The 24993-nt window shown below is 39.9% G+C and overlaps 2 protein-coding genes across 3 annotated transcripts; both read right to left on the bottom strand.

The window, feature by feature from the left end:
* Window positions 1-129: 129 nt before the first annotated feature.
* LOC311078455 (uncharacterized protein) lies at window positions 130-12861 on the bottom strand. 2 transcript variants are annotated; one of them, XM_084107277.1, is made up of 4 exons: window positions 12813-12861; window positions 12140-12307; window positions 11559-11934; window positions 130-4918 (listed from the first exon to the last, which is right to left on the bottom strand). In XM_084107277.1, exons 2-4 carry the CDS (start codon window positions 12305-12307, stop codon window positions 3762-3764), a joined length of 1701 nt encoding a protein of 566 aa, XP_083963403.1. In that variant the 5' UTR covers window positions 12813-12861; the 3' UTR covers window positions 130-3761. The 2 variants fall into 2 exon arrangements, with proteins under 2 accessions (XP_083963403.1, XP_083963402.1); XM_084107276.1 differs by having other exon boundaries at window positions 130-4921; window positions 12813-12856.
* Window positions 12862-13687: 826 nt separating this feature from the next.
* On the bottom strand, window positions 13688-23617 carry LOC311071195 (uncharacterized protein). Its single transcript, XM_084095425.1, has 5 exons — window positions 23559-23617; window positions 22892-23059; window positions 22308-22686; window positions 16784-18837; window positions 13688-15431 (listed from the first exon to the last, which is right to left on the bottom strand). Exons 2-4 carry the CDS (start codon window positions 23057-23059, stop codon window positions 17426-17428), a joined length of 1959 nt encoding a protein of 652 aa, XP_083951551.1. The 5' UTR covers window positions 23559-23617; the 3' UTR covers window positions 13688-15431; window positions 16784-17425.
* Between the last annotated feature and the right edge of the window lie 1376 nt (window positions 23618-24993).

Raw genomic sequence — 24993 nt, forward strand, 5'->3', positions numbered from 1 at the left:
CACAGTATTATTGTTTTTGGTGTTTATTACTGGACCCCCTCCAGCAGAAATCAGGAAAGAAGAAATGAAGCAGGCCAGTCACAAACTCACACACTCCCTGAGACAAACAGAGAGAAACACAATAAACTTGCATTTTTAATTGCATTACACTGCTTTATTGTAAACTGAGATATTACTTTGGTCACTTTCACAGGTAAGTAAGGTTTGACTCCCATTGTGTGTTCATACAGACAGTATTTGAGGTGCTACTGTAAGTTGATTTGTGAACGAGACATTTCAAGATTCACACCTGTAAGTAGATGCAGTTGTTAATCCCAAAAACTGACAGTGTGACCTTATAACACGTTACTGTACCTGTAGTGTATTATTTCATATCCATGTCTGGATCATTTCAGCAAGTGACTGAGGGAAAAGACTCATTTCATGCCATTATGTTTTTCAGTAAGTATTAAATAACTGCTAGAAGAGTATTTCATTCTCGTCTGCCTCGTCATTCTGTTAGTGTGATTAAATGCCCCAGAAACACACTTTAATTCAACAGCAGACACTGATCTGCACATTATAATGAATTAAAAGTTGTCACAAAGAAACAGATTTTCATCCAGAGGATTCATTTCTACACAGTTAATAATGTTCGGGAACAGGGGCGTCCAATCCTGCTCCTGGAGGGCCAACATCCCGGTTTAGCTCCAACACACTTGCCTGGAAGTTTCTAATGAGTCTGAAGACATTTGCTGATGGATATTCTCAAGCCATTGATTATACATTGGTTGTACACTGTCATTGCAGTGCATTGTGGTATAGAATGAGTGTACTCGATACACTCCGGTTTCGGACACCAATACAAATATTGTCTCCTCAAATAGTGCCCTATTTTAGGGTATAGGGGGCAATTTCAGAAACAGCTCTTGATTAGCTGGTTCAGGTGTGTTTAATTATGGTTGGAGATAAACTTTGCAGGACAGTTTGGGCACCCCTGCTCTAGACACATTCAATTTCAATTTATTTATAAAGCACAATTAAACAACAACTGCCATTGACCAATGTGCTGTACAAATTGGATAACCAGTAAATAAAATACAAAGACACAAGTAAACAACTAAGCATAAAAAGACAGATTTAACTCATGAATTATAAGCCAGATCAAATAAAAATTATTTTAACTTTGATTTAAAAATAGATATTGGGAGCAGTTCTGATTTGAACAGGTGTCTCGGTGCGGATGCGGAAAATACCTGGTCACCCCTAGACTTTAGTGTGGTTTTAGGGTGCTTTCACATCTGTAGTTCGGTTCATTTGGTCCGAACGAGGGGCGAAAAATTATACTTTGTAGCATTTTTCTGGCGTTTGGTTCCTTTTCACACCACACTGACCGCTCTGGTCCTAATCAGTTTATGAGTTGTTAAAACGAACCAAAATGCAGTCACGTGACAACATCCACATCACTCGTTGGCCAGATGTGTCTTGAACGCATTTCCATAACTGCACTTCGATTGGTCAGAGTTAACGTGTGGGAAAATTCCAACAGAACTCCCAGAAGTAAACAAAGAGGTGGAAAATCCGGCAGACAACACGCCGCTGTTTACTATGGAGAGACGACTGCGTGGGCTGAATGTATCCCTGGTCATATTTTATTATATAGTTTGTCTGCACCACTTTAGACAAACAATAATATTTGAGAATGAAGCGAGGATGTGGCTTGAAAATAACGTTAATAATTTCTATCAGGCTCCGCACCGCCTCACAACTCCAAGTTTGTCAGCGAGCTGCCATGCTTAAAGTGCAAACTGTCAACAAACATTTCTCCTCATCCCATAATGCATAGCGCAGCTAACTCAACAACTGGTTTAGTCCAAAAATGCGCAGTTCTTTGGCAGTTGGTTCTGTTCGAGGTCGGATCACGTTCTCACCACAAACGAACCGCTCCAGAGTTCGTTTGAAAGCGTACAGAGAACGCTTGTTTGGTCCGCTTTTTGTGCGCACCTGAGTGCGATTATCACATTCACACCTGCCCAAACGAACCGCACCAATGGGGAAAACGAACTCTAGTGCGATTCAACCGAACTAAATGAGGCAGGTGTGAAAGCACCCTTAGAGACCACTAAGAGCCTCTGATTGGCAGACCCAAGACCTCTCTGGTAGATAGTCAATCAACTGGTCAAAGAGGTATTGAGTGCTAAACCATACAAAGATTTAAAAACCAATAAAAGCACTTTAAAATCAATTATGTGGCGAACGGGCAACCAATGTAGAGGCTGTAGAACAGGGGTGATATGCTCTTAATAATAATAATTTGTTACAAATATATAGCGCTCAGGCTTATGAGCTCCCATTAAAACTTTTTGGATTTTGACCCATCTGAAGGCGGTTTAAATAAAATGGACTAATCCCCAAATAGATTGAGTTGCAATAGTCAAGCTTTGTGGTGATAAAAGCATGGATAACTCTTTCAAAATTATTAAAAGAGAGAAAGGACTTGTTTTTACCAGGGCACGTAATTGATATAAACTTGACTTCACAACTTGATTAACTTCTGTCTGTCCAGCTTTAAAGTGCCCCTATTATGTATTTTTGAAAATTACCTTTCATGTAGTGTGTAACATGGCTCTAAAATGAAAACATCCTGCAAAGTTTTAAATCTGAAAGTGCACCGTATATAAAGTTATTGTCTCTTGAAAGATGGTGTGCAAAATACTTAGTTTTGAGTTTTATATTGTGTAGGTCTCCTGCTAACTGGTTAACTCACATTGTCACTGTCTTACTGAAATACTTCTTCTGATCAGTTGTGGGCCACTATTACCTAAAACTGTGTCTATTAATGCAGATTGTCTGTCGTTCTCACTACTTTGAGGAAAGATTAAGCATGGAGCAAGATTTGTTTTACCAACGTTTATGTTTCATCAGTCATTCACGCTAGAGCTCGGCTAATGTGTGCACTGTTATTGATACAGTTTTCACGTTCACCGCAATAAATTATAAAAATACTCAGTAAATAAATAAGTACAAGGAAAATAATCGATTTGTTAATGGACATGCACTTGATAATGCTGATGGTGAGGAATTACAGTTGCAACATCTCATTATGTTCCTGAAACTGAGTAGTGCATCACTGAGAAACGTCCTGCTCGAGTCGTCCTTGCAATGGAGGTTCGAGTTGGATAACTAGTTCTCCCAGTGTTTCATCATCGGACTCGTGCTTGGACTGATATGGTAAAACTGACGCCATTGTTCGTTTCTGTGTTTAGTTTTCGGTGTAGGAAGCCACAGGACACACAGAGCTGACGTTGTTATGGCAATGGGCGTTTTTGTATTCGACACGCACGTTGTACACGGTAGACCAATCACAACAGACTGAGCTGTCAGGCCAATCAGAGCAGAGTAGCTTGCGGAAAGGTGGGATTTGGAGAGATTGATTTAACTGACGAGTCGTTTGAGAGTCATTGAAAATGTGGTGATGTGCAAATATAAATATGAGACAGTGAAACCATTTTTTGACCTTTGATGCAAGTAAACCTGTTGTAGGAGACTCCAAAACAACATTAGGAAACTTTAAAATAGCATAATAGGAGCACTTTAATGCGCTGTCCAGTAAAAGATCCAGATTTTTCACATAATGGCCTAATATAAGGTGCTAAGACAAAGAGATTTAAGTTTGGTCTCCTTTGGACATTCTAGTTTTAGGTATTTTACAACCATAATTTCCCTGTAACACTGCAAGGTGGTTCTTTTTGACACAACCTAAAAATAATGACATGATGAAGCTATGATGTCTCTGGAGCAGCGTGTTTCTTCTGGTGAGTCTGAAAGCCCCATTTAAAAGAGAATCTCTCACCACAGATGGAGCAGCGGTAAGGTTTCTCTCCTGTATGCCATCGCTCATGGATCTTCAGATCACTTGATCGAGTGAAATTCTTGTCACAAAGTAAGCATTTAAAAGGTTTTTCTCCTGTATGAGTCCTCTGGTGCATTTGTAAGCCACTTGAATTAGTAAAACCCTTCCCACAATCACCACAGTGATATGGTTTCTCTCCAGTGTGAACTCTCAGATGAACTTTGAAATAAAATGGACTAGCAAAGCTCTTCCCGCAGTAGGAGCACAGGTACGGTTTCTCTCCAGTGTGAATCCTCTCATGGGTTTTCCGGTGAGTCGAATGATAGAAACGTTTCTCACAGTGTGAACACTGATATGGTCTGTTATCAGAATGTATTTTTTGGTGTAACTTCAGAGAACTTGAGTTTGTAAAGGTTTTCTCACATTTACTGCACTGATACGGCCTTTCACTGGTGTGTGTGAGTAGATGTTTCTTCAGACTGGTTCCGCATTTGAAGCTCTTCTCACAGAGGGGACACTTGTATGGACTCTCATTGGTGTGTATGAGTAGATGGTTGTTCAGATGGGATCCCTGGTTAAAGCTCTTCTCGCAGAGGGGGCACTGATATGGCCTCTCATTGCTATGTGTGAGTTGATGGCTCTTCAGATGGGATCTCTGGTTGAAGCTCTTCTCGCAATGAGGACACTTGTACGGCTTTTCACCAGTGTGGATTCTCTTATGCATTGTAAGATGTTGTTTGGTGCGGAAATACTTGTCGCACTCGCTGCAGTGCAAAGTCTTTTCGCTGTGTGTCTTTATATGAGCTCTCATATTATAAGGAGTGGTGAAAAAATCCTTCCCGCACTGTTCGCAGCGAAAGTCCTTCTTCACGCTGTGCTCTTTTGAATGAAGTCTCCTCTCTTTTGAGGTAGAAAAGCTGATGTCACATATCTTGCAGGTGAAGTCTTTCAGTTCTGTGCGTTTTCTCTCACTTTTTGCTAAATGACCCTGTTTGCTGAATGTTTTTCCACAGGAGAAACTCTTCACTGTTTGTCGCTCTTTGGATGTAGAGGCAGTTTCTCCATCAGAAGATGAACCAGCGATGTCTTCTGAAAGGAGCAAAATGGGCATTAAATATAGAACTTTTATACTAAAGCTGAATGATCAGTCAAAATAAAATTGTGTTGGATCTGAGAGTAGATTGGACAGAGATGATTTGTTCAAACGGAACAATCTAGGACCATAAATGAAGTGGGTAGCATCTAAGCTAACTAACAAACTCCACCGCTATAAACAACGAACCCTTGTAAGATTCCACTTAAAGGTGCAGTCTGTAAGGATGACAACTAGTGGTTGAAATAGGTACTGCTTTCCAATTCTAAATATCGGAGATCGTCGTTTCTCCCGCCACCTGCTCCTCAGACTCGACGACGTTCACACGAGTTGCCAGTTTGAGCACACGTAACAGGAACGAGCGCAATGGACAATGCTTGGAAACGCACATTTCAAAGTAAAATAACTGGCTGTAGAAGTGTTTTTCAGAGAAATTATTATGTGAACTTAGCATGTTTCCTCAATATATGCAAACATATTATGGCATTTTTATGCTTTAGTAGAGTGAAAAAGTTACATACAGCACCTTTAAGATGTCAACTTTGGGCAGTTTGTAAAAGATAGATTGGTTTGGAGAGGGCACAGCTTGAGCCCCACGAGGAAAATACCAAGGGTTGTTTGACCACCCAAGACACCTTTGGGCCTTATCATACCCTTATATACCCTTAATAATCCTTATCATGGATTGCTCCTGTCTGTCTGCCTTGCGTCTGTATGCTCCATATAGCTTTCTGTTTTGAATCTTTATTTACTATCATTCCTTTGTTGTTTATATTGCTAAATATAACTTACTCATCACCACGCATTAATCTGACATCGCAACCTTCAATCTAAATCGTTATCGCTAGCACAACACGCTAGTAATTCGCTAGCCTGTTAACGTGCCATCCGTGCCTGCCGTCTTTATTTATTTATTTTTTCTCGTGCACGCTCGTGTCAGCACAGAGGGCTTTTCATGTGATAAATGCAGGGAAGTAGTCAGGCTGACGGAGAAGATTTCAGAACTAGAGTCACGCATCCAAACTTTAATTGAGGATAGTAAGAGTGCCAGGGCTTTAGATACTGCTTTGGATGTGACTAGCTTAGTGAACTCCGTACATTGTTCGGTTCCGGCTGTAGAGCCCGTGCAGCTATGCAACTGGCTGACCGTGAGACGCTGTAGTCGCGGGACAAAACACCGCTCTTCCGTTCCGACTACCATAACAAATAGATTCTCCCCACTCAGTGAAACACCCACTGTGAATCCTGTTGAATGTGCCCTAGTTATTGGCGATTCTATTACACAGAATGTGAAAATAGAGACACCAGCCACCATAGTCACATGTTTGTTGGGAGCCAGAGCACCTGACATTAAAGCAAATTTAAAAGTGCTGGCTAATGCTAATCGTAAATTCAACTTTGCCAGTCGGAGATCACTAAAATTAATGTTAAAGAGGTGTGTGAACTCGCAAGTACGATGTCAGGCACTGTAATTTGCTCTGGCCCCATTCCTGTTCGCAGGAGTGATGAGATACTTAGTAGATTGTCCTCACTCAATGGCTGGCTGTCTAAGTTGTGTCCGCAGAATAATATATAATTCATAGAAAATTGGAAAAGTTTTTGGGGCAGACCTGACCTGTTGAAAAGAGATGGTATTCATCCCTCCTGGGATGGTGCTGCTCTTCTCTCTAGTAATATGGCACATAGTCTTAGAGCTCAAACATGAATTGAGGCCCAGGTCAGGAAGCAGACAGACTAGCTAAACCGGCCGTCTGCTAGCTGTCTCACATCACTGAGGTCAGATAAATCCCATCCCATAGAGCCTCTTTCACCTAGATACCATCTTATGAGACTCAGAGACTGTGTCTGTTCCCCGAATTAGGAAATACAAAAAACTCCCAAACCCATTTAAGGGTAATAATTGAATTGATGTTCAACAAATAAAAAACAGATATAATACAGATGAACAAATGATAAAGCTTGGGTTGCTGAATATTCGATCCCTTACTTCAAAACCACTTATTGTTAATGAAATGATTACAGATTATAACCTAGATGTGCTGTGTTTGACAGAAACCTGGCTAAAACCAAACAATTACATTACTTTAAATGAGTCCACCCCTCAATATTACTGTTATAAACATGAACCTCGTCTGAAAGGCAAAGGGGGAGGTGTTGCTGTAATTTATTACCCTGGTAATCCAAAGTTCTCGCGAGAGCACAAGTTGAATTTGCTCAGCGAGTTACTCTGGTGTCGAGTAATGATGCTCATTAAATATGCCCCTCTATCTGAGCTGCACCAATCACATCGGGTTATCTGATATAGGCGGGTCAGAGGCGAGATGACGACAGCGCTGCGACGTCGAAGTCATTAGTAAACATTGCAAGATGGCTATGGATGAACACCATTTGTTTGAAATGGCTTTGGTCGCTACAATGAAAGATTTAGACTTTTTCTCTAAAAGAGGAACAGAAGACGGCGTTCGAATCGTTCCTTTGCAAGAAGGGCGTTTTTGCTGTTTTGCCGACCGGATACGGTAAGAGTATAATCTACCAGTTAGCTCCACTGGTAGCTAAGCGATAACTTGTTGTGATTGGTCGTAGTGTTATCCAATTGCGTGCAGTGAGATTTTCAAATGCATGCTTGGTGCCGGCCATCGAGCTGGCCGATTTTCATTAGCCGACGCCAGACCATTAATCTATTAGATTTAGGTCTGGATTTCCAGGCTAGTAATTTATAGTAAAATCTTCAGAATTACTAAGAAGTCTAGTCTCAAATATAATTCTTTTGAAGTGTTGGTGCTTAATGTAACACTATCTAGTGTAAATGATTAATCACGTTTGAGATTTGTGCTGGCTACTGTATACAGGCCACCAGGGCACCATACAGACTTTATCAAAGAATTTGCTGATTTTCTATCAGAGTTAGTACTGACTGCAGATAAATTCCTAATTGTTGGTGATTTTAATATACATGTAGATAACGAAAAAGATGCATTGGGATTGGCATTTAAAGACATTCTGAACTCTATTGAAGTTAGACAACACATGTCAGGACCTACTCATTGTCGTAATCATACTCTATCTAATATTATCACATGGAATAGATGTTGATGCCGTTGAAATTCTGCAGCAGAGCGACGACATCTCAGATCATTATCTAGTCTTGTGTAAACTTCATTTAGCCAAGGCTGCAAAGCCGACTCTGTGTTACACATATGTTAGACCTATCACTTCTGCCACTAAAGATTGCTTTATTAATAATCTTTCTGATCAGTTTCATCATTTCAGGATCCCAGATAGCTTAGAAGAACTAGATATTGCGACAGAAACTTTTAACTCTCTCTTTTCCACCACTTTAGACACAATTGCTCCTTTGTGCTTAAAGAAGATTAAAGGAAATAGTCCAACGCCGTGGTACAACGAGCACACTCGGGCCCTTAAGAGAGCAGCCAGAAAAATGGAGCGCAACTGGAAGAAAACAAAACTAGAGGTATTTTGCATTTCATGGAAAGAGAGTTCGATTGCATACAGAGAGGCCTTAAAAGCTGCTAGATCTGCTTATTTTTCAACCCTATTAGAAGAAAATAAACAAAACCCTAGGTATTAATTTGAAACAGTGGCTAAACTAACGAAAAATAAAGCTTCAAGCCCAGAAGTTTCCAAGCAGCACAGCAGTAATGACTTTATGAACTTCTTTACTAACAAGATTGATAATATCAGTGAGAAAATTATAACTATGCAACCGTCTACTACAGTATCGCATCAGACAGTGCTTGTAGTCTCCTTGAGGAAAATTTTTATTCATTCATTCATTGCTATAGGAGAGGAAGAATTTACTAAACTCGTTAAATCGACAACATGTATTTTAGACCCTATACCGACTAAGCTACTGAAAGATATGCTTCCAGAGGTCATGTATTCTCTTCTTAATATAATTAATTCATCTTTGTCATTAGGATACGTACCAAAAACTTTTAAGCTGGCTATGATTAAACCACTTGTTGAAAAAACAAAACTTGATCCTACAGAATTAGTCAATTACAGGCCGATCTCGAATCTACCTAGATACTAGAAAAGGCAGTATCCTCACAACTATGTTCCTTTTTAGAAAGAAATGATATCTGCGAGGATTTCCAGTCCGGATTTAGACCGTACCATAGTACAGAGACAGCTCTCGTTAGAGTCACAAATGATTTGCTCTTATCTGATCGTGGTTGTATCTCGCTATTAGTGTTACTCGATCTTAGTGCTGCATTTGAAACTATCGACCACAACATTCTTTTAAATAGACTCAAAAATTATGTTGGCATTAGTGGAATTACACTAGCATGGTTTAAATCATACTTATCTGACCGTTGTCAGTTTGTAGCAGTAAATGAAGAGATGTCTCATCGATCACAAGTTCAGTATGAAGTACCACAAGGCTCAGTACTAGGACCGTTACTGTTCACTCTGTACATGCTACCCTTGGGAGATATCATTAGGAAGCATAGAATTAGTTTTCAATGTTATGCTGATGATACTCAGCTCTATATCTCTTCAAGCCCCGACAAAAATGACCAATTCACAAAATTAATGGAATGCATAGCTGATATAAAAAACTGGATGACTAGTAATTTCCTACTACTAAATTCTGAAAAAACAGAGATTCTAATTATTGGACAAAAAAGTTCCTCATGTAATAACCTAGAATAACCTTGTCCTGCACGCTTAATAAATAAATTACAGCTGGTCCAAAACGCAGCAGCTAGAGTTGAGCGAGCTCTTAACGCATTATAGTCCTTCACGTCTATTGCGATCTTAAAATTCCGGCTATCATCATCAATATCAAATATCAAAACCGACTGCAGGCGGTAGATCCTTCTCCTATTTAGCACCAAAACTTTGGAACAGTCTTCCTAACATTGTCTGGGAAGCAGACACACTCTGTCAGTTCAAATCTAGACTAAAAACACATATCTTTGGCCTAGCATACACATAACACATTATAGACTTCTATAATTCAATGTTAGGCTGCATAGATTAGGTCAGCCGGAACTGGGAACACTTCCCATAAATCCTGATGAACGTCTAAGGATGGCGTCTACGCAAATATTAGTCTCTTGGTTTATCCCGAAGTTTACCGCAGTCCGCTGGATCCAGGCTGTATCCAGATCTGATGAAGGACCTATGCCTGGACACGACGACAACGCAGTCCTGAAGTGTCAACGCTGTAAAAAAGTGTAAATCGCTGTCGTTTTATCTGTACAGAGTCCCCACGTAGCTACGCGGACGCGCTAACTAACATCGGTGTTTGTGCAGAGATAACTGATAATCTTTTGCACCTTGGAACCTATTTCCGGGAGTGCATTCTCAAGCAACCAGGCACTGTTTTGTGCGAATGGGTGGCCGCAGCGCATTGAGGGTTTTCTGTTAGAACGGTGTCGTGTTAGCGGCCCCGACGTTAATAACTAATGATCTTCGCAACGGAAGTGAATCAATCAATCAAAACTAACTTTAGTTGGACAATAACTTTATCCTAGAGCTGTTGTAAAGCCAAAAAATCTCTGTTATTGTAATTTCCTACTATCTCTGTAAAGCTGCTTTGAAAAAAATCATATTGTTAAAAGCGCTATATAAATGAAGGTGACTCGACTTGACTTGAGGCCACAGTGACACCTTGTGGTGGACCAAACGATACGTACAGGGAAAAAATTACTTAAGAGATGGGTAATATGGCCACAATCTTATATCATGGTTTAAGTTATTTAATATTACCCTAACTATATGTATTTTTGGTGACCCTACATAGTCCGTAAAACATTGTCCGGTCGGGATTTCTAAAATGTCCTGACACACATGAACAGAAGCTGGATGTTCAACAGATCTGATAACAGATACTTTGACATGGAAGCATGTGAAATTATCCCCTATGAGTAGCGTAACTTTGTTTTAAAAAGTGGTTGGGACAGAGGTGTGTGTGTGTGTGTGGGGGGGGGTGCTAATACAATGCTATATCAGATATATGTACAATATACTGTATGTGTACAATATAATTGCAGAAAAAATAACATAATGCCCAGAGATAAGTTGATCCAAATTGTGATGCGTGTTATCAAACTTTTAAGGCTGTCATTTAAATAAATACAATGTCTGATTTGATATTTTATCACTGGGATATTTTACATAGGTGCAGCTCAAAAAATGCCATTCTTAGTGTCTTACTGTGCGTTCACACCGCCGCCGGCGAGAGCGTCAAAGTGGCCGGAAGTCATTCATTTTCAATGAGAGCCGGCGGCGAGCTCCGGCGAGGGTGGCGCGGCGCGTCTTGGACGGTGAGAGTGGCAAGGAGAGTTGAAGTCAGGTCAACTTTATGATAATAAGCTATGACACGGTTCGGCGGCAACCAATCAGAATGTAGAATGCGCCTGAGAGGATTCCAGAGAACGCAATTGGTTCTGCATTAAACATTGGTTTAAAAAGATCACGCCTTCGATCTATGTCAGAGCGTCCCCGAATCTTTCTCCGTCGTCGTTGTGAACGTACAGTTAACGAATTGGCAGAATTCGCTACAAATGCTGCTCCACATGAATTTAGGTCAGAACAAATTTCTACAATTTAATACTAATTCTGTTACTTTAGCATATCTGGTCATTAAAGAAAGAAACATACCTGCAGGAACAAAGTCATCATCATCAGCATCATCATTATTCTGATCTTCATCCTCATCCTGAACATCATCATCATCATTATCATCATTCTGATCTCCATCCTCCTCCTCCTGGCTCTGTTGTTGTTCCTCTGCTGTGGTTTCTTCTCCTCGTCTCTCTATCAGGTTCCTGCAGTCCTCCAGTTTGACGGAGCACATCTTCATCTGCTGTTCTCCAGCATTACAGTCAGAGGTTTGATCAGCGGAGCCATGATCCTGAGCGTCAGTATAACACAGTAAAGTGAGGCTGAGCTCTGAGTCCTGTGTGTCTCTGGATCTCCAGACTGAATCCTGAGCTTCTGTCCCATCAGTCAAACACACTGAAACCTTCTCCAGATCCTGACAAACACATCATAGATCAACACAAATAAACAACAACCTGTTGATATTAGCCTCATTACTCAGCAGTTATCTCTAGTGGTTATATTGATGATTTGTTAGCATATTTTGCTGCTGGCTTAACTTGAGATGTGTATAAGAAGTGAGAAGCTAACAAAACTTTGGTTTGATTGAGCTGAAGGATGAAATGAAGAGCTGCTCAAACCTCTCTGTTGGGTTTGTCTCCTCTTTCTCTCAGCTTTGCCTCCAGTGACGCCACCTCTTTCTTCAGCTGACAGATTTCAGTGATGAAATCCTCAATATCCAGCATGGACAGATCCGTTCCTACTGATTTACAGCAGATCACATCCATCTGCGCTCTCATGGTCAACATCTGAAGACCAACATCATCATTATTTCAAGAAGAATTTGAAATGAACTGACACTGATTTAAACTCAAAATAGCCTATTTCAGAGAATATTCAGTTCAGATATAAGTGTTTAAGAGCATTTATGTTTAGTTTTAGTATTGAGCCAGCACTGTGCAGGGATATTATCAAATAGTATATGACACCATTACATGTATTACTCATTTAGTAATATAATAAACATGATATTGTCAGATTTCTACTCATTTCACCCAAAATCGTGAATCTAGCATTGAAAATTACCCACTGTGTTGGTATAGTAACTGTTTACTACAAATATCATGGTTAAAACATGGTTACTGTAGAAAAACATGACGTCATTTGTTATGGTTATTGTAGCAAAACCATAGCTATTTTTCATAAGCTAAGTAGGCGTGGAAAAGCTAAATTTAAGTTAATTGAAAACTAGATACATAAAAATAACAAGCCAACAGCTAAAACTCATATATATGTAGAACAGATTAAACTCACCGTCTGAATGCTCCAGTCTTGCTTTCTTCAGTGGTCTTACCGGCAGACTAAATAACGTCACAGCGCCTCCTACAGTACGAGCGATGGAGTAAAAGAGAGGCTTCACCAAACCTAATTTATATTATTAAAAATACAATTGTATTTCAGTGGCGTTACTAATAGACGAATATACTAACATATGTTTTACGGAATTATTAAATAAAGACGATTGTTAAACAAATGTTAGTCAGTCAGCCTTTCTGTGGAAAACAAGCACATGCAGTAAAGGAAGGTTTATGTAAAAACATTATATAAAAAAATATTTTTGAATACTGGGGTAACGGCCAATCAAAAGCTGCTTTGACTCACTGAAAAAAAATACATTTGAATTTAGATTTAATAGAAAACAGTAATTTCAAATGGTAATATTTCACAATATTACTGTTTTTGCTGTTTATTACTGTACCCCCTCCAGCAGAACACAGACAAGAAGAAATGAAGGCCAGTCACAAATACACACACTCCCTGAGACAAACGGAGAGAGGTAACACAAACTTTCATTACACTGCTTTATTGTATGCTGAGATATTACTTTGGTCTCTGTCACTATGGTTACAGGTAAGTAAATAAAGTCTTGACTCCCATTGCATGTTCATTCAGACAGTATTCAAGGCGCTATGTAAGTTGATTTGCAAATGAAACATTTCAAGATTCAAACCTCTAAGTAAATGTGGTTACCTTGACCTTAGAACATGTTACTGTAACTGTAGTGTATTATTTCATATCCATGTCTGGATCATTTCAGCTTTGTGTAACAAAGTGACTGAGGGAAATTTCATGCCACCATGTTTTTCCAGTAAGTTTTAAATAGCTGCTAAAAGAATTAGGCCTTGTCATTCTGTTACATTTATTTATTTTGCAGACGCTTTTATCCGGAGCGACTTACAAATAAGGAATACAGCAAGTGATTCATCGTGAAGAGGCAAATAAACACAAGTGGTGCTCAAAATACAAAGTTTCAGACATAGCCTAGAGTAGCATAAGATAGAGGAGGGAGGGATTAAAGGAAAGTGAAAGCATTTTTTTTTTTTTTTTGATGAGGTTATGCTTATGGAAGAGATGAGTTTCAGCTGTCTTTTGAATGTTGTCAGTGATTCTGCATTTCAGGTGAGGGTGGGGTGATCATTCCACCATCAAGGAACAGTGAATGAGAATATTCTGGAGAGTCATTCCATGCCTCTCTGTGATGGTACCGCGAGTCGTCAATCATTTACCAATCATAGGTTTCTGGTAGGGATGTAGACTCATAAGAGCGAGTGGAAGTAGGAGGGTGCTGAGCTTGTGGTAGATCTTTAAGCAAACGTCAATGCCTTGAACTTGATGCGAGCAGCGAGTGGTAGCCAGTGCAGAGAGATGAAGAGATGTGTGATGTGGGCTCTTTTGGGCTCGTTGAAGACAAGACGAGCTGCAGCGTTCTGAATCATTTGTAGAGGTTTGATTGCACAGGATGAAAGTCCAGCCAGAAGAGCATTGCAGTTATCAAGCCCAGAAATGACCAGGGGTGGGATGTACACCCGGTCGTAAGACTAAGTTTAACGTAAAATGCGTAGAATTAATATCTGTTGCACCATCTGGGCGTAGCACACGTCCGAGACTAAATCTTACGCCTAGTCAAAGGTAGGTGTAAAGTACGAAGTCTTGACTAGTTGGAAAATAAAGATAAATAAAAACGTTGAGACAATGGCGCGTCTGGTATTCAGACTACGCAATCAGCAGGCTTTCCAGCGTGAAAGAGTAATGAGAGACCACGCCAATCCTCTAGATATATATGGAAACAGAGAACTTATTGAATGTTTTTGTTCAGCAGGGTTGAATTGTTAGAATTAATCAATGAGTTATCACCAGTTACAACACGTAACAGACAGGAACGGAGCGCTGTCCCCAACACTGCAGGTGCTAATTTCTCTTCGATTTTATGCCAATGTTTACATACCAAAATATGCATATACTTACTGAATAGCTCAATATTTTTTCTTGTTTCACAATCCGAGTAATTTAATTTCTTTTTTTTTGGCTCAGCAGTCATTTTGTCATCTATTCGTTGGAGCCAATAAATTCACATTTGTAACCATAGTAACGCGAACGGCGTCTCAAATATCAGTGCGGTAGAACATGTCAGCGTGTACGCACATTGTCTACGCTAAGCGTAGCTGCGCCTAGTTGTAGTTTTAGATGGTGCAACAGGTGTAAATATTCATCGGAAAGATTGACATAACCAAGTCCAGCGTAGAGCTTACACCCAACTTTTTTACGTCCAGCTGGTGCAACCGGCCCCTGGGCCTGGACGAGAAGCTGTGTTGCATGCTCAGTTAGGAATGGCCTGATCTTCCTGATGTTGTCTACTGCAAACCTGCATGACCGAGCTGTCTTAGTTATGCGGTCTTTGAAGGTCAGTTGGTCCTCAAAGATTACGCGAAGATTTCTGACCGGACTTGATGGGAGCCGTATTGGCAGGAAAGACGAGGAGCTCAGTCTTTGCCAGGTTGAGCTGCAGGTGATGCTCTTTCATCCATGCAGAGATGTCTGCCAAACAGCTTGAGATACATGTAGCTACTGTGGTCTGATGTCTAGCTGGTTATTCTGTGGGAGGAAAAATGATACCTGGTTTAAAAAACAAGTTTTCGCTATGAAAGGTAGAAGCGACTACAGAATGGTCTGTAACTATCTACAAATTACTTATTTAATGTGTTGTTTTTTTAGCAGTGGGGTTAGCCTGCTTGAATACAGTAGGGAAAACGCCAGCATGGAAAGATGTGTTGATCATGTGTGAGTGTGCTGGTAAAAGTGTAGGAGAGATGGCTTGTGGGTTGAGGGATTGGATCTAGAGGACAGGTGGTTGGATGACTGGAGAGGAGAAGTTTAAATACTTCTGCCTCGGTTAGTGGAGAGAAAGATGAGAGAAGATTTCTGGCCGATTTCTGTGGAGGTCCTTTGTATGTGGAGCTGTGAACTGACTGCTGATGGGTTGTGGTTTTGTTAGAAAAGAAGTTAATGTGGAACAAAAAGTGTCCGTTGGGGTATTCCCGTCCAGAGATGAGAATTGTGTGGGTGAGGGAAGAGAAGATGACTGGAAACAGAGGAAAGATATGAGGGAGAAAGTGAGCAAAGGTTTTGCCTGCAAGTAATTGGTAGAGGGGTTGGTAGCAAGTTGTAGATTAAAAGTAATGAAGAAATGATCAGAAATGTGCAGAGGTTTCACAAAAATGTTGTCTGTGATGCAGTTGCGTGTGTAAAATAGGTAAAGTTGGTTGCCTTGGTGAGTACCTGTGGCGATGAGCCATTTGAGATCAAATGAGGCTAGGAGAGAGAGAGAAGTCAGTAGCATAAGGCTTCACTAGATGAATGTTGAAATCGCCAAGGACTACAAGTGGACGGCCATCCTCAGGGAATGAGGACAGCAGCACATCCAGCTCGTTTACAAAGGTACCCAGTTGACCTTGGGGGCGATAAATTACTACAATATGGATTTTAACAAGAGTTGTAACTGTAATAGCGTGAAATTCAAAACGAATTGTTATTGCATAGAGAAGAGTGAGTTGAGAATTTCCAATTGTTAGAAATGAGAAGACCTGTACCTCCACCCCTCCCAGATTGGCGAGGAGTGTGAGAGAAAGAGAAGTTGTTAGAGAGAGTAGCTATTAGTATTAAGCTAGTAGTATTAAGAGTAGATTGTGTTGCAAAGGATGGAATGAAGTCAGCTTTGTTAACTGGTGACTGACAATTCCAGAGACCCAAAGACACGGAGAGAAGTGCATTAGAAGAGAAGAAAATAGGACGCAGATTAGCAGTATTGCGCTGCCTTCTGCGTGTGATGGTAGAGTGTTGTTGAGAGACAATAGGAATGTACTGAAAGCCCATGTTGAGTATGACACTATAAAGTGGGAAAGATAGTTGAATCAGAAAGGGAAAAGGAAGATACTTAAGTGCCTTACCGGTGTCCTTGCTCGGTGGAGTCGCGCAGGTAGAGTCGCTGGTTTTCACCCGAGGAGTTGGTCTTCACCCGAGGAGTTGGTCTTCACCCGAGGAGTTGGTCTTCACCCGAGTTTGTACACGCCCTTAAATTTAGCACAGCAAAGCCTATAGTCTGCAAATGGCTGAAATCGAAACTAAGCAACAGAACAGAACCAGGTATTTAAGCCAGTACTTATGCACTCTACAAACTTTTTATCTACGTACGCACTCGCAGCAGTCTCCATTAGTGACTAATCGCTTTTCCTGACTTTCCTTTTCCTGTTCTCTAATTAGTAATAAGTATAATTCAAATACAACTGGAAATGAAAGTAGAAAATACAGATTACCAGAGTCAAATGAATCTTACCTAGCAGGAAATTATTAACTAGAATTAAACTAACACTTGAATCCAATACCAAACACTGATCTGCACATTACAGAGAATTTAAAGTTGTCACAAAGAAAGGATCCAGATTCCAGAGGATTCATTTCTACACAGTGATAATATTCCACAGATATTGTAGTTTTAGGTTTTACATTTTACAAACATAAAATAACGTTACTGTAACATTGCAAAGTGTTTTGTTTTTTTACACAACCTAAAAAATAATGACATGATGAAGCTATGATGATTCTGGAGCAGCGTGTTTCTTCTGGTGAGTCTGAAAACCCCATTTAAAAGCGAATCTCTCGCCACAGATGGAGCAGCGGTAAGGTGTCTCTCCTGTATGCCATCGCTCATGGATCTTCAGGTCGCTTGATCGAGTGAAATTCTTGTCACAATGTGAGCATTTAAAAGGTTTTTCTCCTGTATGAGTCCTCTTGTGTATTTTTAAGTCACTTAGCTTATAAAAACCCTTCCCACAATAACTACAGTGATAAGGTCTTTCTCCCGTGTGAACTCTCAGATGAACTTTGAATGAATATGGACTAGCAAAGCTCTTCCCGCAGTAGGAGCACAGGTACGGTTTCTCTCCGGTGTGAATCCTCTCATGGGTTTTCCGGTGAGTCGAATGATGGAAACGTTTCTCGCAGTGTGAACACTGATACGGTTTGAAGTCAGAGTGTATTTTTTTGTGTGCCTTCAGAGCAGTTGTGTTTGTAAAGGTTTTCTCACATTCACTGCACTGAAACGGCCTCTCCTTGGTGTGTGCGAGTAGCTGTTTCTTCGGTTTCGATTCCTGGTTGAAGCTCTTCTCACATTGAGTGTACTTGTGCGGACTCTCATTGGTGTGTATGAGTAGATGTTTCTTCAGTTTACATCCCTCTTTGAAGCTCTTCTCACATTCACTGCACTTGTACGGCCTCTCATTGGAGTGTGTGAGTAGATGGTTCTTCAGAGACGATCCCTGGTTAAAGCTCTTCTCGCATTGAGGGCACTTGTACATCCTTTTATTGCTGTGTATGAGCTGATGGCACTTCAGACCCCATTCCTGGTTGAAGCTCTTTTCACATTGAGGGCACTTGTACGGCCTCTCATTGGTGTGTATGGGTAGATGTTTCTTCAGATGGGATCGCTGGTTGAAGCTCTTCTCACATTGAGTGCACTTGTACGGCCTCTCATTGGTGTGTGTGAGTAGATGGCTCCTCAGACCCGATCTCAGACTGAAGCTCTTCTCACAGTGAGGACATTTGTACGGCTTTTCACCAGTGTGGATTCGCTTATGCATTGTAAGTTGTTGGTTGGTGCGGAAATACTTGTCGCACTCATTGCAGTGGAAAGTCTTTTCGCTGTGTGTCTTTAAATGAGCTCTCATATTCTGAGCAGTGGTGAAAAAATCCTTCCCGCACTGTTCACAGCGAAACTCCTCCTTCACGCTGTGCTCTTTTGAATGAAGTCTCCTCTCTTTTGAGGTAGAAAAGCTGATGTCACATCTCTTGCAGGTGAAGTCTTTCTGTTCTGGGTGTTTTCTGTCATTTCCTGCTAAATTTTCCTGTTTGCTGAATGTTTTTCCACAGGAGTATCTCTTTCTTGTCTGTCGCTGTTTGGATGTAGAGGCAGTTTCTCCATCAGAAGATGAACCAGCGTCGTCATCTGAAAGGAACATAATGAGCATGAAACAGACGTTTTTCTGTAAATTCTATATCTGAATTTTGATCAGTAGGGATCCAGAATAACATTTGAGAGGGGGGATTTTGAATCTTTAATCCCATTCGGACAGGGCTAGTTTTCTAAACTACGTTTGAGTTACAATCCTCACAATCCCTACAATCGATTTGGACGGGACTAACATCTCTATGTTTATTACAGAAGTGGGCAAGTGTTTTATAGATGTGTGCTAAAAACAGTAGGTATTTTGCTCTGGAATTTTCAGAGGTTGTGTGAGAAAAACACAGACATGGCAGATTCAGACAGGATTAGAATAGCAAAATAGCCCCAAAATAAGACGGTAATTATTTCTCATGGGGATGTAGGGTATTTTCTGATAAAGATATTATACTGCAAAGTGATGATGTTACGGATCACTACCTTGTGACGTGCGTACTGCTGATATTTGCCATATTCCGCCGTGTTATCGACTAGGTAGAACAAGTCTCCCAAACACTATAGATAGATTCACAAATAACCTGCCTGATCTTTCTCAGCTTCTCAGTGTACCCAAACACATAAATGAACTTGAGGAAATGACTAGCAGCATGGGCACCATTTTCTCTAGCACAGGGTTTCTCAAACTCGGTCCTGGAGGGCCACTGTCCTGCACAGTTTAGCTCCAACCCTGATCAAACACACCTGAGCAAGCTAATCAATGTCTTCAGGATCACTAGAAACTCACAGCTAGGTGTGTTTGATCAGGGTTGGAGCTAAACTGTGCAGGACAGTGGCCCTCCAGCACCGAGTTTGAGAAACCCTGCTCTATCACATTAGAAACTGTTGCACCCATCAGATTAAAAAGGTTAAAGAGAAATGTACTGCATCAAGGTACAACAGTATTACTCACACTATCAAGAGAGAAACTCGTAACAGAGTGCAAATGGAGAAACTCATTTTGAGGTCTTTGGTCATATGGACAGAAAGCACTTCCCGTTATAAAAAGGCTCTTAAAGCAGCTCCGCAAACTAATAGAAAGTAAACAAAACAATTCAAGATTTTTTAGTACAGTGGCTAGATTAACATTTAAACTGACGTCACCTGAACTGAATATTAAAACACATTTTAGTAGTAATGACTTGATGAATATCTTCACTGAGAAAATCAAAAGCATCAGAAATACAATTGTAAATGTACAACCTTTGTCAGCGTTTTATGATTCAGCGTTTTATGATATTACCCCTCAAGAACAATTGCAGTGATCTACAACTACAGGACAGGAAGAGCTAAATAAACTTTAGTTTTTCAAGCAACTCAAAGAGTTGTTACCTGTAGCAGAAGAGCCTCTTCTCAATATTATTAACTCATCTTTATTTCTAGGTCATATTATTAAGCCTCTCATTAAGAAACCACAACTAGATTCAAATGAATTAGCAAATTACAGACCCATTTCAAATCTTCCATTAATGTCTAAAATACTCAACTGTGTCACTTCCGCCAGTCGTGTCAAATTAAAGCACCAAATAATGCATTTCTATGGACAAAATGCATCTAAAAATAGTGGAGAAAACAGAGTGAGCTGTTGCAGGATTTTGCCTAAATATCTATTGTTGGACATTAAATTTAGGTTTAAAAGTCAACATGTAATTCAAGTATTTTATGAGAGTGGTAACTAAAAGGATAACAGCGTGTTGTATTTGAATATAAATAGGGGCTTTCGCGGGTAGGTTCCCCGAGAACTAATGGTTTCCTTAGGAACATTTTCCTGGTTGCATTTGCAACTTAAGCCGCGCATGTTGTTGTGACTTATTTTGACGGCGCAGCAGACCTTTATTTTGACTGCACTGAGAACGCCAGCCAGAGCCACAGCCGCATTTTCCGTGTTCGTTAGTTTACGATCTGTCTAACAGTCCTGTCTAATACGTTATTAGATAGAACTGTTATACATGTAAAGTAGACAGTAATGAAAAGTTATAAGCGTATGTCGTGTGGTTGATGTCCAGTGTTGCTAGCTGAGCAGAAATACATAATCATGTTTTGCTTGGTCCCCCAAAGTTGCGTTGGATTCTCCTCAGCGTAAAGGTTAAGAGGCCCATCGATCACTGTTTTCCATGTTCGCAGAGTTAGTTTGTGGTGTAAATATACAGGCTATAATCTGTGTGTTTACACAGCTTTTTAAAAATGGCGGGTGCTGGTGTTTCGCGTGCATTCAGCCAATCAGTGTCACTGACGTCACGGACAGTTCCTATTGTGCCGAGTAAGGGGCCGTTCACATACCGCAGAGGTGGACAGTAACAAAGTACATTTACTTGAGTACTATACTCAAGTACACTTTTTGAGTATCTGTACTTGAGTATTATTTTTTCTGGAAACTTTTTTACTTTAACTTGCCTACATTTGAAAACAAATATCGTACTTTTTACTCCACTACAATTCTGCCATGGTCCTTGAGTAGAAAGTAGTAACATCAGTCAGGGCATGATTTTGGTTGCAGGGGTTGCATTTTGGTTGGAAATGAAAGTCGGGTTGATGTCAGAACCCGACAGATGTTGGTTTCTGACGTCAACCTGATTTTCATTTTCAACCACAATACAACGTCTGCAATGTTGGAGATTAAATGATAACTGTCGCCAAAATGCAACCTAGGGTCTTTTTGTTAATCATCCAAATCTAGGCAAACTTTCGTTTAAAAGCATAATTAGGATGGAAACACCACTTTTAAGTTTGACCGTATTTTCGTTTTCGGTCAAATTGCCTTTTGAATGTGTCGAGCCTTCTTAGTGTTTTAGAAATAGATTTGTGATGCTATCATAGTCGTGCCCCAAGCACTCCCATTCAAAAGGCAATTTGACCGAAAACGTAAATAAGGTTTTTAAACTTTAAATAGGGCACTATTTGAGGGAACAGCCATTTGGGTGTCCGAAACCATTGTGGACGTTATTGAGTGCACTTATTCAATTTCACATTTAATCCCACTACTGGAACTGTGTTCTATAAATAAATTTGATATTGATATGAGGGTAGGCAGGCATAGATTCAGAGGCATAAGGTACTGTAAGTATTACGTAGAACAATGCAACAATAATAAAACAATGCATTGACATTTACTTTAGATACTTAAGTACTTTTAAAAACGAGTACTTCTGTACTTTTACTTAAGTAAAAATCGGTCTTTACAACTTTTACTTGTAACGGAATAATATTTGACTAGTAAGATCTGTACTTTCACTCAAGCAAGGAAGTTCTGTACTTTGTCCACCTCTGACATATCGCATTTAAAAACACGTAGAAGGCACGGCTGTGCCGCTGTCTCCTTCTTTCCTAACTGCTTGCGCTCCCGTGACGTATGTCAGTCATATAAAAGATCACTTGTTTTTGTAAAAAATGCTGCTACACAAATTTAGGTCAGAACACACATAATATTTTTACAATTAAATAATAGTAATTCTGTTAATTCAGTATATGATTAAACATACCTGAAGGAACAAAGTCATCAACAACATCATTCTGATCTTCATCTTCATCATTCTGATCTTCATCTTCATAATTCTCATCATCATTCTGATCTTCATCCTCCTCCTCCTCCTCATGGCTCTGTTGTTGTTCCTCTGCTGTGGTTTCTTCTCCTCGTCTCTCTATCAGGTACCTGCAGTCCTCCAGTTTGACGGAGCACATCTTCATCTGCTGTTCTCCAGAGTTACAGTCAGAGGTTTGATCAGCGGATCCATGATCCTGAGCGTCAGTATAACACAGTAAAGTGAGGCTGAGCTCTGAGTCCTGTGTGTCTCTGGATCTCCAGACTGAATCCTGAGCTTCTCTCCCATCAGTCACACACACTGAAACCTTTTCCAGAGCCTGACAAACACATCATAGATCAACACAAATAAACAACAACCTGTTAATATTAGCCTCATTACTCAGCAGTTATCTCTAGTGGTTATACTGGTGATTTGTTTGCATATTTAACTGCTGGATTAACTTGAGATGTGCATAAGAAGTGAGAAGCTAACAAAACTTTGATTTGATTGAGCTGAAGGATGAAATGATGAGCTGCTCAAACCTCTCTGTTGGGTTTGTCTCCTCTTTCTCTCAGCTTTGCCTCCAGTGACGCCACCTCTTTCTTCAGCTGACAGATTTCAGTGATGAAATCCTCAATATCCAGCATGGACAGATCCGTTCCTACTGATTTACAGCAGATCACATCCATCTGCGCTCTCATGGTCAACATCTGAAGACAAACACAACACAATTATTACAGGATACATTTGTAATGAACTGACACGTGATTTAAACTCAAAATATTTTGGAGAATATTCAGAAATATTTATTTCAGATGTAAAATTGTATGAGGGATTATGTATAGTTTCAGTATTGAGCCAGCACAAGAATAACAAGCCAGGAATATTTTCAAATATGACATTATTACATGTATAACTCATATATAAAGATCTGCATATTTCTTCAGAAACTGTGAAAAATTGAAAAGCATCTAGCACTAAAAATTAAGCATTATGTTAGAATTGTTTACTATACCATGCTTAAAAAATGGTTACTTTAATTAAACAACAGGACATTTGTTATGGTTACTCTAGTAAAACCAAGGTTATTTTTCAGGCAAGTGGACGAGGAAAAGCTTCAGTTAAACTCATTGAAAACTAGGACAAAAACAACAAGAAGCAAATAATAGGTAAAACGCATAAACAATGTAAAACTGACCAAACACCTACCGTCTGGGCGCTCCAGTCGTCTTTCTTTAGTTTCTTCAGTGGTTATACCGGTAGACTACGTCGTCACAGCGCCCCCTACAGTACGAGCGATGAAGTAAAAGAGAGTCTACACCAAACCTATTTTCCCTTATTTAAAATAGGCTACCATTGTATTGCAGTGCCGTTTCCAAGAGACTAATATACTATCAAAACTTTACGTGATTATTATAAAGACGATTGATGAACAAATGTTAGTTAGTCAGCCAGTAATCGAAATGACCGTTAATTTTTGAATGACTTGAGCTCGCGGGTTTACGCGGCCAGACCGTAAATCGAAATTACCGTTAATGTTTGAATTACGCGAGTTCGCGGCATTCTGTGAAAGCCAAAAGAAAGCGCGCGCAGATATCAGAGGCGCACTGTAAAGGTAGATTCCATGGTAGATACATGTTCCAGACGCTCTCTGTTTGGAATAAATGCTGTTCTTCACTTCTGTTGTTGAATCCTAAATAAAACGCTTTGTCATTTTCTACACTTTATTAAGCAGCACAAGCATTTTCAACTGCAATAATAATAAGAAAGATTTCTTGAGCAGCAGATCAGCATACTAGAAAGATTTCTGAAGACTAATGTGACATTGAAGACGGGAATAACGGCCAATCAAAACATAGCTTTGACTCCCTGAAGAAAAAATAATCATTTGAATAGTTTAAAATAGAAAACAGTGATTTAAAATTGGAATATTTTCCAATATCATGTTGATATTCACCATCAGCAAATGAACCATCACCTTCACCATCCCAAAGTCTCCAGGGTCCATCTTAATCATGCACTGCCTCCTGACCAAACCAGTACTTGAACTCAGACAAACGCAAATGCACTAAAAAGGGAAACACAGTATTGGAGTAGCTTTCAGACTACATTTGAAAGCTCTTTTCAAATTCTAGTCACATTGACAGACTTTAGACTCTCAGTATAAATTCTGGTTCAAATTTCCCTGGCCAAGGGCCATTTAAGACATAAAGTGACAGTCTGACTACAATGTCGCCCCCTTCAGATTAAAGATGAGTACTGCAAGCTAAATGGAAGGATCTGCTCACATAAGAAATATTCATTTAAAATTTCATAATGGACATTTTTTGTATCTTTTGGAGAAACACGTTTTTAGCTGTTATTTTGTACTTGATTTGTCATGTACAGTGCAACATTATGTTACTGGGTTGGGGGGGGTTTCAGACAGCACGCGATGCCGATATACACATACTGTATACACAGAATTACAGTATTCGAAAATATCTGTCTTGGCGAGTATTCATGCAAACATTATCTGTCATGTCTTAAATTAAGGTTTGGTTTACTGTCTGGAAAAAACATCTGATGTTACATCTGTAACATTATATTAGATCCGTACAGTACAGTAGGTCTTAATATATAGGCTGTCTGTTTCATTAGTGTT

This window comes from Abramis brama, assembly GCF_963993115.1.
Source record: "Abramis brama genome assembly, chromosome: 2".
Lineage (NCBI taxonomy): Eukaryota > Metazoa > Chordata > Actinopteri > Cypriniformes > Leuciscidae > Abramis > Abramis brama.